Source organism: Protopterus annectens, chromosome 6.part1 (assembly GCF_019279795.1).
Source record: "Protopterus annectens isolate FY-2018-M chromosome 6.part1, PAN1.0, whole genome shotgun sequence".
NCBI classification, from domain to species: domain Eukaryota; kingdom Metazoa; phylum Chordata; order Ceratodontiformes; family Protopteridae; genus Protopterus; species Protopterus annectens.
Window position 1 is genome coordinate 345602016 of NC_056738.1, and position 19617 is coordinate 345621632.

General features: G+C 38.4%; 1 protein-coding gene across 1 annotated transcript in view; it reads left to right on the plus strand.

Annotated features, from left to right (window-relative positions):
• The window catches only part of LOC122805547 (tyrosine-protein kinase Mer-like), a 643235-nt gene that overhangs the window by 336136 nt on the left and 287482 nt on the right, over positions 1 to 19617 (plus strand). Inside the window, exon 5 of the mRNA XM_044075763.1 lies at positions 13712 to 13788. Within this exon, the coding sequence (XP_043931698.1) occupies positions 13712 to 13788 (77 nt within the window). The remainder of the gene's footprint in view (positions 1 to 13711; positions 13789 to 19617) is intronic.

Below are 19617 nucleotides of genomic sequence, written 5' to 3' on the forward strand. Positions count from 1 at the left end.
TACATTACTGGACAGTTCAGGAAAGGGTGAGAACAGAATGATCATTCCAGTTTGAATTTGTTTGGGCTTAACTAGTTAAAGCTGAGATCACTTAACAGAATGAGGTTATTTGTAGGGTAGCCCTTGTGGATCTCCATAACAAAGATGGTTTCCCTGTATTGGGGTGACTGTGTAGCAGAGTAACAACTAAGATTTGACATACTATACTCCTCTGAGTTCTCTCTAAACCCTGTCCAAAGCCACAATCAGTGAACTGTAAACACAGTACTCATATGAGCCTGAGAGCATTCAGATGTGAGCGTATATCCAGCCTGTTCTAAAAAGGCCGGGACTATAAAATCTTAAAAGTTGTACAATTTAATTGTAACACAACAAACTAATAATAAAGCGTTTAATACAAATCTAATCTGAAATATTGAAAGAAGTATGTGGAAACTGATTTTCTAAAACAGCACACACTGACTTCTGTCACTGAAGAAAACAAAAAGATACATGCATATCAGCTTTTATGCAACTTTTCTATATTTTGATTATTTAATCTGTAATGGTGAAATAGTTTTAGTGATGACTTTCATGTAGCTGAGCATTTTAACTGTGAAAGGCTCATGTCCCTTGCTATTGTTTATATTTTATTAACACGTTCCTTATGATGCTGTTTTCTTGTAGTATTTTCTTGGCATTTAATATACTGCTGCCTTTACAGAATGTAATAGGTGTTGGCCCCCTGATAACCCCCACCCCAAACTTGCATATATAGTGAAACTGACTATTTACACTTGTTTAGAACTGAGTGGGTGGCAGCCCCCACTCGCACCATTAACAGCAGCACAACATTAGAAATGGCATTCTTGTATTGCAGTATTATCTTGCAGTGTAGGGAACTGCTGCTGTTATATAAGGTGGCTGTGCCCTTCTCATTGTGGTTAATGGCACAATTAATTAATTTTTAAAATAAGAAAATTAATCTAGCAGGAGATAGAGAGTAGCAACTCCTCCCTGGCAGTTAAGGGCAACAGTGCATTAACAAGACAATATATTTGCCATGGTATTTTGTTTGTATTTTCTTCTGTTTGTGTATTTTCTTTTCTTTCATTTCATTTGTATTAATATATTTAGTTTGCAGTATTGTGGTAAGAAGTCTCAGAACTGACAGTAACCCATATCATGGCTGTCAGTCATCGATGTCAGGGATATTCATCAAATTCTTTCCCTAAATGGAGCAGATAAACATTAGGCGTTTCTCTTATACCCAGTGGCAAGTGGTAGTATGTAAACAAGAGGTAGAAAGAGCTGGGGTTTGCCTCCTAATGTCATTGGGCTTGTGATCCATTTGAGTCCAAACTAATTCGTCCAGTTACATAAACTAAGTTGGCATTTAGGTTAAAGTTATTATTTACTATAGCATAATCCCACACCAGAATAATGGCCTGCCCTCTAGTGATAAAAGATAGTGAATTTAGCTTGTAGGGAATTGTAAGAAACAGAAATGATGACACAATTTTAGTGATTAAACTAACAGTTAAAATGTTCAACTATATCACATTAGTTACCAAAACCATTTCATGTTTGATCCAGGTTTTAGTTAAAGCTATAATGGTAGTCTTATATAGAGTAACCTGTGTCCATATGTTGCCCATTTCTTATCAAAACTGCCAATAGTAACTGACATTATTGTTAAAAGTTGTTAGTTTACGTTGGATCATTTGAAAATGGTTAGCAGGGAGTAAATAGTTATGCGCTGGGTTATGAATTTCTACTTAGATATTCAATCTCTTTATTTAATACACAGAATGCAGTGGACAGATTGGTGTACTCTTGATTGATAGAGATTGTTTAGTAGGACTAACTCAATGTCTAAATGGATACTGGATTTCAGATGTCATTTTTTCTGTGGAGATGTAAAGAATGGGGGTAAACATATAATGAAGTAGGAAGTAGGAGTGGCTTTAAAGTCTAGAAAATAAATGAGGGCAGAACGGCTGTAGTTTGGGTGGGAGGGGAGTGAGGAAGGCATACTGCATGCTTGCTGCATCAGCTGGTGTTCACTCACACTGATGCCAAGACACCTACCCATTGTGCAGTTAGTTTTGTTTTGTTTTGTTCTGTTTAAACCATTGTTTATTTACACTCATTGTTAATGCAGAATAAATCCATGGACCCCCTTTGTATCAAAGTGTAATTCACAGAGTCTGCAGCTAAAAAGCCCTCAGAAGGGAGGAACAAATTGATTCTCTTTCATGTACCTTGTTAATGCTAAAGTACAGCTGTCTGTTGTATTCACATGCAAACAGCTCATTTCAGGAGCACAAATAGAAAGCAGATCCTTTTAACAGTATAGAAAATTCAAAGCTGCATAACTATAAAACAGGACGTAGCACTGCAGAGTGAGATGCTTTGCATTAGCTATTCCTGTGGAGTTGTGTCTCACTGCTGCACCTCTTGGAATATAAATGCAGAAAATCAGTCAGCCAATTAATAACAAATAAAATGTGGTTGCTGTTGATTATTATACCATGACCCCCCATTAATATTCCAAAACGTGCATGCTGATTGGCCAGCGTGCACATTGTAAATCGACTTATACTAATGGAAAAAGGTCCGGTCGCCCGGACTTTTTCCATTAGTATAAGTCTCTTTTAAAACACTGTCTCGCTATGTTAAAAGAGTTTAACACAGCGACACAGGTTTAAAAAAAGCAACGGAGATCTCTGTTGCTTTTTTTAAAGCTGTCTCGCTATGTTAAACTCCTTTAACATAGCGACACAGTGTGTAAAAAGCAACGGAGATCTTGCTTTCTCCATTGCTTTTTTTTAAACCTGTCTCGCTATGTTAAATGGGTTTAACATAGCGAGACAGCTTTAAAATAAGCAACGGAGCTGTTGCTTATTTTAAAGCTGTCTCGCTATGTTAAACCCATTTAACACAGCAAAACAGTAAAAAGCAACAGAGATCTTGCTTTCTCCGTTGCTTTTGGCCATAGCTCTGATGTACTGCGTAGGCATGCGCAGTACATCAGAACTGCCGCGGATACCAGACAGCTGCGGAAGGGCAGCAAAGAGGTATTATACAATGCCATTATTTAAGAAAAGTAATTATTTATTTTCTTAAATAATGTCATAGTATAATAGCAATAACCCACTTCTGGGTGTGGGTAATGCAGGATTTACCCACGGTTGTCTTTGTTTGGTCCTCGGGCCCTCGGGACCAAACCACGCCAACCGTGGGTAAATCCCGCATTACCCGCACCCAGGCATGGGTTATTGCTATAATAGTAGTTAGCTACTCCTAGCTATAATCCCTGCAAGGACAGGAGCACAAGAAATGCTGATACAAGGTAAGTAATAAGTCCTTATAAAAGTATGCAGTTAGACAAGTGTTGTACCTATGTTAAAGGAACAGTGTTCCAAAGACCTCTGAGTGCTCTGTACAAGTCCTCATTTCAAGGTAGCCCTGTGCATGTCGGGGGAAAGAAGTCACTTCCAACACCTGGGAGAAAAGAGCAAGTGTTAACAGCAATCAAAAGCCCAGTGTTTGATATACACAAACCTTTCATTAGCATTTCATTGCTATGTAGCATATCATTAACAAGTGACTGTAGAAATGGAACATCGATCTGTACAACCTAAACAAAATGGGTTCATAGGTCATAGGTTAGTACTAGGCTAAATGCATTTGCAGGCCATTTTAAGCCTAGACAGTTATCCCATTTAGTGCTTACAACTAATGTATCATGTTGGAGTTTAGATTCATGTAACCATTTCCAAGATCTATATTTATATGTTGCTCTAGTGATAGTTACTATAGTTTTATAAGTTAAAATTACAATAATACAGACAGAACTCCAATTCACAATCCCTGGTTTAGGAGGCCAGTACTGTATTCATTAGGCCACTGGGGCTTGAAATAGTCTCTATTTTTTTCTATATAGTCTCCTTATTTGCTAAAACTAATATAGTCAATAACTATAAGAGAGAATGCAGTAATAAATAACATTCAGCAGCAAGTTTTTCCTTCCAGAATACATCTATAGTCCATCCCTTTCCAAAAAGCCTTAGAAGAAGCCAAGGCCCTGGTTGAATGAGCTTTGAAGAACCAGGAAGCAGCATGGTGCACGTACGGCAATTGCATGGCTGTGAAGTCAGCACATCAAAACACAAAAGTGGCCAGCAGAAAAGGTGGAATTCAAACATTTTAATGCAAAAATCACATAACTAGGTAGAGGGTAGTAAGCCCGACTTCCTGTCTCAAACCGGTTTCGGCTATAATAGCCTTCTTCAGTGAGTTAGCAAAAAAACACTAGTAACCATACATATATGTATCTATATATATAGTAACAAAAAGACAGTTCATTGGTGCATTAAAATTTGTCATTAAGCCCAGGTGGGAACAAAGCCCCTAATTTAATGATCCATTTACGTTCCTTAAAGTTTAGTAAATCATGCCAACCGGATTAATCCCTACATTTTCCTACAATGCAATCAATAACAGTAAAATAAAAAGATGCAGAGTTATGTTTACAAACATGTTTATACAGAGCATTGTCATTATTCAATGAGATGCTATATACTGTCATTATTTTGTTTAACACTATTGCTTTTATACTAGGCTCTATTTTTTGAAAGGTCTTGTTTTAGGGACTGATTTGGGTCATTTTTCTCTTGGGGGCTCGGTCTCTTTTTTCTTTCATCGTTACAATACACAGCCTTATGTAGGTTTCAAGAGGGTGTTATATGGGCTTTTGGGGTCGTCCTTGTTGCAGCATACACTATATATATTAATTACATTCCCCATTTGGCAAATGTTTATAAGGATTGTCATTTGGTCTACAGCAATTAGACAATATAATTGGGGTTTTATATATATATATATATATATATATATATATATATATATATATATATATATATATATTTATGGGCCGAGTTAACATTGACATGATCATGGGGTCCATTATATGAATATGTTTTTGATATTTATATGTTGTTGTGATATTGTGATATTGAGTGGATATTCTTAACCATCTGTATTGGGCCAACTTGGTGCTAATTTGTTTTTGCTTACGATGATACACAGCATTGTGTTTTTTTGTTAAAGGAAGTTTGATTATTCCTAAGTGACCACAGGGGCTAGCTATTGTATCACTTGTATTTCTGTAATGGTATCCCCTACTTTTGGTTCCTTTGGACATCATATGAGTAGGGGTTGTTATTCTATGTTACTTCAATATCCACCTATATGGTGGCTTTAGTTGCGGTTCAATTTTGCACCTATTGGGATATGCAGCATTGTGATTGTTTTGTTTTATTCAGGATATATCACAAGGGCTGGCTATTGTATCTTTGTTGGATTACATTGATTAGGCTCTTTATTTTTGGGTCTACTTTTGTATGTAATATTCACCAATATGAACAATTTACTTTTTTACTCTATCTAAAGTTTGAAATAACATAAATATATTGAACTCATTTTCCTGTCCTGCTCTTTTTATATATATACTTACCTGTCTAAAAGGTTGGTTGTAGATAGGGTAGTTTTAGTCTTATTCTTGCTGTCTGCCAAATTGATCAATTCATTAATATTATTCATCTGATATTTTTTTATATATTTTTTTGCAACATGGCTTTGACTCCACTTGTGAAAGGCTTAGCCTCTGATATGAATAATTTGGCCATTTTGGGCTTAGGTTTATCTGATGCGGACAATCATTCTTCGGGGGTGACCCAAGACCCAGATAAACAATGTGAATCCATGTTCTTTAAGTTGGGTAAAAGTATGAAGGGTCTTCGGACCAATGTTTGGCATTTACTCCTGTTTAAGGCTTACCAATTCAAAAAGATTACACCACGGGGGTTGATGGTGAAGGTACAGCCCTTGGTACATAATATTGATGAACAATTAACAGATGAGTGGATGCAGATTCAACAATCAGCATCCTTGCGCTTTGTGGATGCACTAGCTGGCTTTTATGAACGGGCTGTTAAACAAGGGATTCAGGAGGTAGAAACACTTTGTATGGAGGTTAACAAATTTGAATCTAATGGGTCCTTCATTTCTAGGGTGAATCAGTTAACAACAGAATTACTTAAGCTAGAACAGATTTTAAAGGATAAAAAACTGAAAAAGTTCCAAAGGAATATAGGGGACTATGAAAGAGGCAAACCATTTGATATGCCTAGGAATGTCACTTTTAGGCTTCCGAGCAACAAGCCTTTAGCCCCCAAGAGAAAAAGACCTAAATCCATTCTGAAATGTAGCTCGGAGTCATTGAGTCACACATCTGGGGATGAGACGTCCTCCAATACTGAAGGGGAGGGCAACCACACAGATGCCTCACCTGATCCCAAAAGAAGGAGATTATCACACCCTTTGAGTTCAGGTACAGACGAGGGGGGAGAAAACTTTAAAGAACGTAAATGGATCATTAAATTAGGGGCTTTGTTCCCACCTGGGCTTAATGACCAATTTTAATGCACCAATGAACTGTCTTTTTGTTACTATATATATATATATATATATATATATAGATACATATATGTATGGTCACTAGTGTTTTTTGCTAACTCACTGAAGAAGGCTATTATAGCCGAAACCGGTTTGAGACAGGTAGTTGGGCTTACTACCCTCTACCTAGTTATGTGATTTTTGCATTAAAACTTTTGACTTCCACCTTTTCTGCTGGCCATTTTTGTGTTTTGAATGAGCTTTGACCCTTCCTGGAATAGTTTTGTTGTGGTATGAGTAACAAAAATTAATACTATGAGACAACCAATTGGAATGGTATGTTTTGATACTGGTTGTCCTTTTCACTTTCACAAGAAATGAACCACTCATCAAAAGTTCTGAACTATTTTGTTCTGTCATGGCAGTACCTGAGTTGTTTGAGGACATTGAAGGTATGAATTAACTTTTCTCCTTCATTTTTAGGCTCTGGGAAGAAGATAGGGAAATGGAAAGCTTATCTTAAATTAAACTCTGATACCACTTTATTAGTTCCCAAAGAAATTCTATCATTTAAAAAGAATAGATAGGTTTGACCCACTATGACAACTTGCAACTCAGATATTCTTCTTGCAGAGGTCAGAGCAATAAGTAAGACTGTTTTCCATGTTAATAATCTCAAGTCAGCCTGATGAAATGGTTCAAATGGAGGTAGAGTTAGGTTTTCTAATGCAAAGTTGATTCCAAGTAGGAGCCACCTGTTTTCTGTGAGGCTTCTTGTGCAACACCCATTTCAAAAACATTTTCACATGAGATGAGTGGGCAGATATGCTGAAATAGACAACAAATAAATGTTGATTGGTAAGACAGGCCATAGGACAGTAACTCACACAAATAATGTACAGCCAGGGAAACATTAGCCCTGAATTGGTGCTGGTTCTAACTAGAAAAAAAACACATTTGACATTTGCTAATATCTGATTTTCAAGTAGCAGGTTTTCTTGTCTCCATTAATGCCTGCTGCACGTCCTCAAAGGTTTTAAGGTCCTGTCATCCATGCAGCCAGTTGCAATTGTTTGGGGCCAGGATGTATCAAACACCCATGGTCATGTGTGAGTAAATCCAGTCTGTGAGGAAGTTTGTGGTAATGGTCCCTGGGCATTTCCAGAAGCAGGGAGAACCATTGTTACTTAAGTCAGAAGGAAGTCATCATCATGATCGTTGGGGAGTCCTTCTGAATCTTTAGAAGTACCCTGGATATTAGTGGAAAGGGTGAAAAAGCATACAGGAACATTCCTGTCCAAGGCAAAGAAAGGTATCTGTCTTCCAGGCATTTTTGCATAGAGTCCTGGAGCAGAATTTTGGGAATTAATTGTTTAGAGTGGAGGAAGAAAGATCTATTTGAGGTATTCCCTACAAATGGATCAAATTTTGGAAGTCCCTATGATTCATTTTCAATTCATGAGGGTCTGTTCTTTTCCTGTTCATCTTGTCTGCCATGCATTTTGTCTCTGACTGAATGTAAGACGCCTGTAGAATGAGATGATTCTGAAAAGCTATGTCTCAGACTCCCATGGATAGTCTGCACAGAGGGTAAAATCTGGTTTTCCTTGCTTATTTATGCACCACATTACTGTTGTGTTGTCTGTAAACACATGTAAAGGCCCTAGAGACCACAGATGATTTAGAGAGTTAAGAGCATTTATGAAAACTAACACCTCTTTTTATGATGTGTTTTGTTCTGTCTGTTTTGTTCCAAAGACCCTGTACTTTTAACCGTATAGACACTGCTTCCCAAAGGAAGTCTGAGGTGTCTGTAGGACTGACTGTGCTGTAGCAGAAGGGGAGAATGGGAGACTGGGATTCTGAGATATTTAGAGTCTTCACCACATAACCTCCACTTTCACAAATCCTAGAAATGGAGTTTGAAAAGTCAAGGGATGTTGGTGCTGGGATCATAGAGATTTCAGGTATGATTGTAAATATCTCATGGCGAGTCTTGAAAGCGCTATCATGAGTATGATCGATGCTATAAGACCCAGAAGCCTGAGGAATTCCCTTCCTGAGATAGAAGTCTGAATGAAAAGCCTCAGGAATAGATCTAAATACAGATCGATTATTTTCCTGTTGAACAAAAACTCTTTGAACCTAAACGTTATTGTAAAACCGAACTCCAAGCAGTTATATTTATCCCTGCCCCCAGAGAGACCCTAATTGAGATGGGTATCTTGAGACAGTGTAAGGATTGTCTCATACTATCTGACAATCATCCATTACTCAAACAGCATAACACAGTGTGTGAAAGATGTACTTGCGTAATATCCTTGGAGAAAAAAATCTCACGCACAATAAACTCAGACACCAAAATTCAACAGTACACCGCACATCATACCTCTCTAAGGCTATCACAATACACATAATACATCATATGCTGAGGTTCTAAAGATTAGCTTGCCTGAAACTCAAAGGCCACCAAAACACAACCCAGGCACAAAGCACACTCAGTATATTAAGCCTTCTTCTTCACATAGCATAAGGAGTTCCAAAGTCACAGATGCTGAGCCGGTAAGACAAGCATTGACCCAACCAAACATTCTTGTTATAGGTGACTCCAATGTTAGATATACAGGTGTGCCTCTTGCTGGGCTGAGCAAGGAAAGTGTGATGGTTAGTTGCCTGTCTGGTGCTAGGATCCATCAGATCAGGCATGCACTCAAGGCCTTAAACAACAACTACCAGCATGACTCTCCCATAGTTCATGCCATTGTCAATGACTTGAGGTGTACCTCCCTGGACTATAAGAAGAGAGATACAAGGCCATGTCAAACCCAGATTTGATGAATATGCTTCACCTCAAAAAATCTAGATCCGTCAGAGCCACAAGGGCGGGAGACTTAAACCTCGACACGGCTATTAATAGGACGTGCTGGAGGGATAGATTCATCACCCAAAGACTCCCTATGCTGTGGAATAAAATCCCGGTATATGTGAGGCAGAGCACTTCGCTGGCCTTGTTCAAGAGAAATCTTGACCAATGGATGGGAGATTGCAGATATACCCCAGGGATTACCTCAGTGTCACTGCTCAACAGAGGCACAGCAAAATAATGGGTATAGTTCCCCATACTAAAGGGGTGGCGTAAGCCACAAAACTATGGGCTAGGCTTGTAAATGCCCTCGGGCAGATAGCCTAGTATGAACCTATGAACCTATGAACCTATGATGGAGCTCATAGACTATGTGTTCAAGGAAAGTATGAGCCTAGCACTGAGCAGCATTCTACTACCTCCAAGAATGATGTTGTAATATGAGTAAAAAATAACTGACTTCAGTGTCTGGCATAGTGTGTTTGGTGTCATTCAAAGGGGGTCCAATATTTGGAAGCCTGGGAGGATATGATTAACAGGACATACTGTTTCACCAGGCATGGCCTGCATCTGTCCCTTCTAGAGTTTTGATTATTGGAAAAGACATTGTTCACCCCATAGTGCCTTTTGCATGCAATGCCATACTGATAAACCTACCAGCACACAGAAGGAAACAAAGGAAAATCTGAAGGTGTTACTGATCAGTGAGTGGACCCTGAACAAAAAATTCCACTCCCTACAAGCCCTTCTCACCTTGGAAGACATTGACATCTGTGTAGTGACTGAGACATGGTTTAAAATAGCAGAGAGCACTCTGGCTGTATAGGGCTACAATGCTTTCAACAAGTTTAGATCAGCTACTGTGCAGGAGAGTTAAAAAGGTGGAGATGTCTCAAGCTATATCCAGATAAGACTGATGTCAAGGCTGCTAAAACAGCGTGATGCACTAAAACTCCTTCATGTCTAAATAACCATCAGAAAGGTCCTGTACCTTATGCTAACTAGTTGTAGAACCGCCTCTATGGCAAAAGAAAACCACAACACCTATTTACAGGAACTATGATCACTCAGTATTAAGCCCAATACCATTTTTCTAGTTGATCTAAACTACCCAGCTGTGGACTGGGAAACCTACACCACCACTACTGCACAAGCACAAAGCTTCTTAGACTTTGTTAGTACAGATGCCCTGGTACAATTAGTCAGGGTACTCCCTAGGGAGAATAACATTTTGGATCTTGTCCTCACTAATATGGGGGCATCTTGCACCATCCCTTGTGTATCTCCATCACTTTTTAGGTCTGACCATAAAGCAGTCTCCTTTGAAATAAAACTGAAACCATAGATCTGTTCCACACAAGGTATCTTTAGAAATTTACTACCTACTCCTAAGTGATACATTGGCAAGCTTCAAATTCCCACCAAACCCAGTTAATTCCATTGAATACACAGAAATGTATACCACCACACTATACCAGCATGTAAGCAGTTGCATAGATGTAGCTGTACCCCACAGGAACAAATGCTGGGAAAACCCCAGAAACAAACTCACATGTGAGAACCATAATATCAACAAGCTTTAGAATGAAGGGGAAAATAATTTTGACCAAAAGTTAAAAAGTGCAATTCCCAGAATGTTAGAGTCATTGACACTGAAAAAAACAACAACCAAGGAGCGTAATAAAATCCACCAAAGCCAGGTTTGAAGCCAAAATAGCTACTCAAGCCAAATACAATCACAAGGCATTTTTTAGTTATGTTTCTAATATCAAAAGTGCAATGCAGCAATTCACTGAGATGATTGTGAATGATGCTACCTACACTGAGGCTCTACTTTTACCCCTCTCTTCCCTCTGTCTGTCCCTCAACATATACCTGAAACTGGCTCACCTCCAGCTATTACGCAAGTCAAAGTCCTACAAATACTATCAAAAATTAAAAATACTGCATTGGCAGGTCCTGAAATTATCTCTGGATGCATCTGAAATAGCACGACGTACAATTTAGCGACAACCCTAACAATTCTGTTCTATCTTAGCCTCCATACAGGTTTTGTACCAAGTGAATGGAGAACAGCTACAGTCATTCTCCTGCATATGGGAGGACCTTCCACAGGCCCAGGTAATTACAGACCCATAAGTCTAACCAGCCTTGTATGCAAAGCCATGGAAAGACATATCATGAAATTAATCACTCAGGACATATGCAACCTCCAAACACTAGACCTGTTTAAGTTGGGATTCGTCAAGTCAAGAATAGGTCATGCTTACTCATCCTGGTAGATTTTTTTGAAAAGGTTACCAAAGTAACAGATGAAGGCAAAATGGTACATACTGTATACCTCGACTTGGCCAAAGCTTCTGACATAATTCCCCCAGTCAGGCATAGTAGAAGAGCTAAATAAACTGGGAATAAACACCCATTGGATTGACATCTGGCTCACAGATAGGATGCAGATAATCAAAATAGGTGAAATTATCTCCACAAAGAGACCAGTCACCATTGGAGTCCCCCAGGATTATGTGCTGGGACCTCTCCTGTTTAGCATCTACTTTTATGAAGTAAAAGCCAATACCAAAGGGCACTGTCTGACTGACGTTTGTAGATAACTGCAAGCTATGAGCAGTCATTGAATCCCCAAATGACTTAGCCATCCTGCAGGAAGGTTTGTCTCAAATAAATAACTGGTGTTAAAATCATGGACTGAAAATAAATGCCAAAAAATGCATCATTGTATCCTTTAGGAAGTCGTCTACCCTGGGGAACTACCACATTGACAATACATCCCTAACAGTTGACTCATTTGTTCTGGATTTGGGAACATATGTGGACAATAACCTAACTTTTGACCAATAGGTGTCTATTGTTCATAGGTTCATAGGTTCATAGGTAGGTACTAGGCTATCGGCCCAAGGGCCTTCGTAAGCCTAGCCAGCAAGGTTCCATGGCTTACGCCACCCAAAAAAGTTATTTTCCTGTGCCACTGTTGAGCAGAGACACAGAAGTGATCCCTGGGGTGTATTTCCTATTTCCCATCCACTCATCAAGATTTTTCTTGAAGAGTGCTAATGAGGAACTTTGCTTGACATAGATGGGTAGCTTGCTCCAGAGTATAGGAAGTACTTCTATATTGCACAGTTTATAAATAAAGGGACTGTGTCTAGATCTAGGGATGTCATTGTCCCCCTTTATTCAGCTCTTATTAGGCCAGTCATTGAATATAATGTCCCCTTTGGCATGTATCTATCCAGATACATGCAACAACTGGAGCTGCCGCAAAGAAACCTTACTAAAAGGATACAAGGCCTAACAACATGTCTTACATCGATCAACTCAAAGCCCTGTCACTGTACTCGGAATCCTACAGACTGCTAAGAAGTGACCTATGTCTGGCATACAAGGCACCCTCTGACTCATACTTATAGATTTACTGCTTCTCAACAAGTCAAGTGGCATCAGAAATACTCAATTTAGGGCTCTAAATCTCTTCTGCCACATCAACAGAACAGTTTGGTTGGACTGGTACTTTTTGCAGAGGATACTAATGCTTTAGAACAGATTTCCCATTCACATAAAAAAACAAAGTTCATACCTGTCCATATTCAAGCAAAATGGATCTATGGATGGAAACAGAACATTTACTGCTGGACTGACCCCTATACTACTAATGGGCAGGGGCAGCTCCTAAATACTTTATCCCATGCATGGCTCCCCTCATATTATTTATGGTATGACTCCAGTTATTCTCATTAGGAATAATATATAATTATCAACCATAGGGTGGGTAAGACCAATCTATAACCAAATGGGATTGATTATTTTGAGCACAAAAAGGGAAAATGGCTGGAGTTAAAATAGCCTGTAAGACAATTATTTACTTATGAACCTATGAAGTAAGGTTGCCAGCAGACACCCCAGAAAACCAACCATGTGAGAGGGAATCAGAAAAGACTTATTGGAATCCCAGCCTGTGTAGGACACTTTGAAAAGGACTCAGCAAAGATAAACAAGTTGTCTAAATAAGGAAAAATGTGAATACCTTGCAGTCTGCAGTAGGGAGTTTTCTTTATTAAATAGCCTTCTCATGGTAATGCTTTATTACTTTACTTCTGGAATACTTTGATGCTGATTGTGAATTTATAGAATAGGGGAAGTTCCCTGGTATCCTGGCCAAATATTCCCTAGTCAGTATGAATACCACCTTGGATCTCCCCTGAAAAGATGCTCTTGACCTTGTAGGACTAACATGGTCAACAAGTGTAAATAAATAAATATATTTTAATGTAACCATAACCATCATTTTTATATTGTATCCATTTCAGTTTCATTAATCCTTCTGAAATTATTAGGACTTTGCATTGTTAGAGTCACAGATTGAGAAATAACTTGTCCCATTTTAACCCACAGTGACAGAATGGAACCCAATCCCCAGATTATGCCTGTGAATCCTGTGATGATATTTAGAAGAGTGAAAGACAACACGTGTAAGAGAATCTACTCATTAAAATTATTGATTGATTAATGTGGCAAGTCTTGCTGTCAATTTTGTTAATAATCAAACGAATGAACATTCAAAGCTCTGGCATTGTCTGACATTTCAAGTATGTGCTTTTTAGTCACCTTTTCATATCCTGTGGCAATCAGTGTAACCTCAAGTGTAATGCAGCTTGTGATCACATAAATAGATTAAAATAACAGTCTTTGATTAATCCTCAGAGTCTACATTATTTAGTTTTCTTAATGAATCCTACACAGAATACAGATCACATCTGTCCCTTGTCAAGATCTGACAAAAGAGGTGAATATTAGGAAACATGACATAAAAAAGAGCAGAGCTGTTGCTTCAGAAAGTTAACTTTATGGTAAGACATAGACAGGCATTTCTGTCTTGTATTTTATATTTTCTCTTTCCTCCTGTACTGATAATGAGCTTAGTCTAAACATAAAGGACTTTAAAAATCAACCATATAATATCTGGCCCAACATATGTCCCAAACTTAAAACTGGGAAAAGGTCTCCCTGGTAGTCTAGTGGTTAGAATTTGGTGCACAGCACCACAGTCTGGGTTCAGTTACCAGTTAGGGAAGCTTCAATGTATTTGTTTTGTCTGGCACTTGGCAGAGAGGGCTAAAACTGTGAGCTTTAGCATGTACTTGAATGGTCACACAGTACCAGAACTTTGAATGTTCATCTGTTCCTGTGATTTGCCTTCTGTGTGACCTTAGGTAAGTCACTTAACCAGACAATGCTTGGGGTCAATTGAGAATATGGGCTAGTCTCCTCAATTGTCCCATGGACTCCAAACCTTGTAACTATATATGACCCTACGAAGAAATTATATTCATAAGGAACAGGTCAAGAATATTTTTCTGTCTGGAAGTTAACGCAGAGGACTAAAGCTCTAACTTGTTAATAAGCTGCTTCCTGTGGCAAGGGTAAAGGGTTTGAATCTTTCCACCTTCATTTTCCTACTGTGTGAACTTGAGCAAGCTGCTTAGCTGGACAGTGCTTTAGGACAATTGGGAGTTTGGGCTAGGCTCCTTAATGGTCTGTCAGACTGCAGACCTAGTAACTACCTATGAATCATTTGCAAGACTCTGCCAATAGGAGCATCTGTGCATTTTGCATGTTTACACAAATATGTTCACCTAAATTCCCAAGCCACAACTATGTTACTAAACAGTAGTATAAGTATCACTACATAAACTTGATCAAATCATGGGCCCTAACTTTATTAAGGAGTGCATCTTCTTCTGTAAGTGTACAACACAAGATACAAAGAAGCCTTGTTATGTTTGCAATGAATTCCTATCTGTGCAAATACAATGTGCATTAGTTCATTGTGATATAGTGTATACAGCTGTAGAGATAATCCTAAAAAGTGCAAAGTGAAAAGAAATTCTATTGTACTGCATGCATTTACAGTATCCACTCACCTACCCTCTCCCCACCATCAAGGCTTAGATTCCTTTCCAGTACAATCCCATACTACCCTAGTCCTTGTGAGAAGCTGTCTGAGGGATGTAAACTTAAGCTGGTTTGCAGACTGGTAAAAGTATGCAAAGCTCTTTATGACAGGAGTATTTTCTGATGTTAATGAATGGTAATAATTCTTTTAGACATTCAGTGAACACATGTATACTGCCATGCATACAAATGTAGGGTGTACCACACAGGTAGGGTAAGCAGTACTTTATGAGTAAAGGGGCACTAAAGCTTGGGGATTTAGCTGCTGTCTGTGATTTACACATCTCCATCTAATCATGTAGTGTAAGTGACTACAGTGCAATCTGTGATTTACACATCTTCCTCTAATCTTGTGGTGTAAGTAGCTGCACTGCTGTCTGTGGTATATCTCTCTTGATCTAACATGTGATGTAAGTGGCTGCAGTGCTCTCTGTGGCTTACACATCTTCCTGTAATCATACAGTATAAGTAGCTGCAGTGATATCTGTGGTTTACCTATATTCCTCTAATCATATGACGTAAGTGACTGGAGTGCTGTCTATAGTATACTCATCTTCCTCTAATGATGTGGTGTAAAGTGTTTGCAATGCTGTCTGTAGTATACTCATCTTCCTGTAATGATGTGGTGTAAAGCGTTTGCAATGCTGTCTGTAGTATACTCATCTTCCTGTAATGATGTGGTGTAAAGTGTTTGCAATGCTGTCTGTAGTATACTCATTTTCCTGTAATGATGTGGTGTAAGTGTTTGCATTGCTGTCTGTAGTATACTCATCTTCCTCTAATGATGTGATGTAAGTGTTTGCATTGCTGTCTGTAGTATACTCATCTTCCTGTAATGATGTGGTGTAAGTGTTTGCATTGCTGTCTGTAGTATACTCATCTTCCTCTAATGATGTGGTGTAAGTGTTTGCATTGCTGTCTGTAGTATACTCATCTTCCTGTAATGATGTGGTGTAAGTGTTTGCATTGCTGTCTGTAGTATACTCATCTTCCTCTAATGATGTGGTGTAAGTGTTTGCATTGCTGTCTGTAGTATACTCATCTTCCTGTAATGATGTGGTGTAAGTGTTTGCATTGCTGTCTGTAGTATACTCATCCTCCTCTAATCATGTGGCATGTTTGCAGTGCTGTCTTTGGTATACCCATCTTCCTCTAATGATGTGGTGTAAGTGTTTGCATTGCTGTCTGTAGTATACTCATCTTCCTGTAATGATGTGGTGTAAGTGTTTACATTGCTGTCTGTAGTATACTCATCTTCCTCTAATGATGTGGTGTAAGTGTTTGCATTGCTGTCTGTAGTATACTCATCTTCCTGTAATGATGTGGTGTAAGTGTTTGCATTGCTGTCTGTAGTATACTCATCTTCCTCTAATGATGTGGTGTAAGTGTTTGCATTGCTGTCTGTAGTATACTCATCTTCCTGTAATGATGTGGTGTAAGTGTTTGCATTGCTGTCTGTAGTATACTCATCTTCCTCTAATGATGTGGTGTAAGTGTTTGCATTGCTGTCTGTAGTATACTCATCTTCCTGTAATGATGTGGTGTAAGTGTTTGCATTGCTGTTTGTAGTATACTCATCCTCCTCTAATCATGTGGCGTGTTTGCAGTGCTGTCTTTGGTATACCCATCTTCCTCTAATCATGTAGTGTAAATGACTGCAGTGCTATCTGTGGTTTGGTCTACCAAGTGCGAGAAAGATTTATGCATTGCTTTGCCTTTTAGTCCTTTGGTTCACCTATGTCTTCCAGAGATAAAGTAAGCTGAAGCTTCATCTCCTTGAAACAAAATTAATGGAAGCTTTAGCTCATCAAAACCTTTGGAAATATTTTTATTTTATTTTATTTATTTATTTTTGCAGCGGGACACCCCCTTACTTCTGTATACTAACTCCATGATCACATAGACATGTAGAAAAGAGAAAAAAGCACAAGCAGTTACTCCCTGCTCAAATTCAGCATCAGTAACCTGAAGGTGATGAGGTGAAATCACATCCAGTTCAAACTTGAGAGTATGATAATAATCTTTTTATAGAATGACAGTTGGATGGAGATTGGAGCAATGGATGATAACGTCATGGGAGCAAGTAAGGAATGAAATACCACTGCAAAGTCCAGTTAACTGGATTTGTCATTTACAAATAACATAACAACTATATACATCTATATGTAATGTCTATCTCTTTTTCTGTATAACTGGGTATTCCTACAATTATTATCATAAGCAACTGTCTTTGCAGTCAGTATTTTTGTATGCAGTCAATCTGTGTAGCTTACCATATAGCTGTTAGGTTATACACTTAGTTTACCTGTGGTTATCTGGCAAGCAAATAACAATCTGTATATGTATTATTTCAGTTATATCCATATCTGATTTAGTAATGACTTTACATTTCCAATACGACTAATGTGCAGAACCAATTATACCTACTCATAGGGGTTTACTTTTAATAGCATTTTTCAGGATTACATATCATATACTTTATAAAACAATACAGTTTTATAAAGGCATCATTTAACACCCTCATCATGATGAAATTAATGTAGTGCACATCTGTGTACATCTGTAGTTCTGACAAGAACACAACCATGTCCTGCCGTCAGTTTCATGGTACAACTGGCACATTTTACATATCTTTTGCAGTCTTATATATGGAAGCCAATCCATATATGTATTTTAGTCTGGCAAAAAAGAAGCTCTGTGTCACCAATGAAAACAGTACATCTTCAATTTTTGCTTTAATTTAAAAAAAAATGAATTTGAAATTAAATTTGAAATCAACTTTTTAATGTGGGAATGATTTCTTTCATGTCCACCATGCACAGGGATTTACCCCACAGCTGCTGTTATACATGCTGTATATAAGAAATCTTTTCTGACATGAATAGTATATATGCAGAGGTACCCAACAGTTGACTCTCGAATGTGTACTACAATGTGCATTGCAGGCACCGTCCTAATGATGATGTTGAAAGTGCTCTTCTTGGATGCCATTCTCTGCTGCTGTTGCTTTGGTGTAATTGTTTTCATGTATATCTAAGCTCAGGTCATTGACTGTGTCACTCTGCTGCCTTACTGAGAAGCACACTTCACAGATATTTTGTACTTATAAGTCAACAGCCATCCACACTCTGCTGAAATGTCCAGCTCTGTGATGTCACTGGACTGGTTATCTAAGACAGCGATCCACTTTCATGTGATATAAACAAGTGTTACTATTTATTTACTGGTGTAAACTGGTGACCACATGCTTATTTACCACAATTAAAATAATTTCCTGAAACGTTTTATTTATTTATTTTACATTTGTTGACCGGGCTAGTCTAACTGGATACATATCCTTTTTCAGTAGAGGCCCAGGGAGAAAAGCTCCCAAATTTAGGAAAATTATAACACTACAATAAGATAAAAGAAGACATTAATAAAACAACAGAAACAAGGAGACATCAATATATATATGCTAGTAGTTTGAACATAACTTTTGTAAAATTGGTCACATGACATGGGTACAGTTAAGGAAGTAAAAAATACAATATAATCACTTGAAAGGGAGAAGAGAGAAGAGGAGCTATGGGACATGTAGGATTTAATCTGGGTTTGGACATGGGCACAACCATTGGGACTTAAGTATTTCTCGGAGATTAATTTTGAATAGGTTAAGTGAAGTCATGAGCCTAAGACTGTTTGGGAGTGAGTTCCATTGCTTCCCAATAGAGTTAGCATAGAGAGCATCTCCTCCCATGTTATTTGATTTGATAGTCAATACCTGATTACTGTTTGCGGATCGAAGGCAGCTTAAGTTGGAGTAGGGGGTCAGGATTTTGGACAGAGCTGGGGTATTATCGGGTTGATTAATTATTTTGAATGCTTCAATGAGTTGATTAAATTTGAGGAGATTGGGCAGTTCTAGCCAGTCAAGTTTCTTAAGGTTGACGAATGGTGGGTCGTAGGGTGTTCCTGTAATGAATCTGGCAATATGATGGTAGGTAGTGGAGAGGTTGTTAAGCTCACGTTTATTGAGGAAGGAGAATATCGGGGAGGCATATAGTAGTGTGGAAAGGAGATGAGTATGGGCAATGGTTAATTTTGCATGAGGAGTTAGACAATTCCTGATTCTGTACATTGAGCCTAATTTTTTGTTAACTGACTTAATGGTTTGGGCAATGTGCATGTCAAATTTGAGCTTATGGTCAATAGTGATACCTAATAGTTTGGTGTGGGAGACGGGCTCTATGATGGTGCCATTAAAGGATTCAACAAAAAAGGTCCTATGATTCGCAGTTTGGGGTTCCTGTGCAAAAGGAGTGGTAGGCGAGGGGAAGAATAGAAGTAACTTGGTTTTAGTTGGG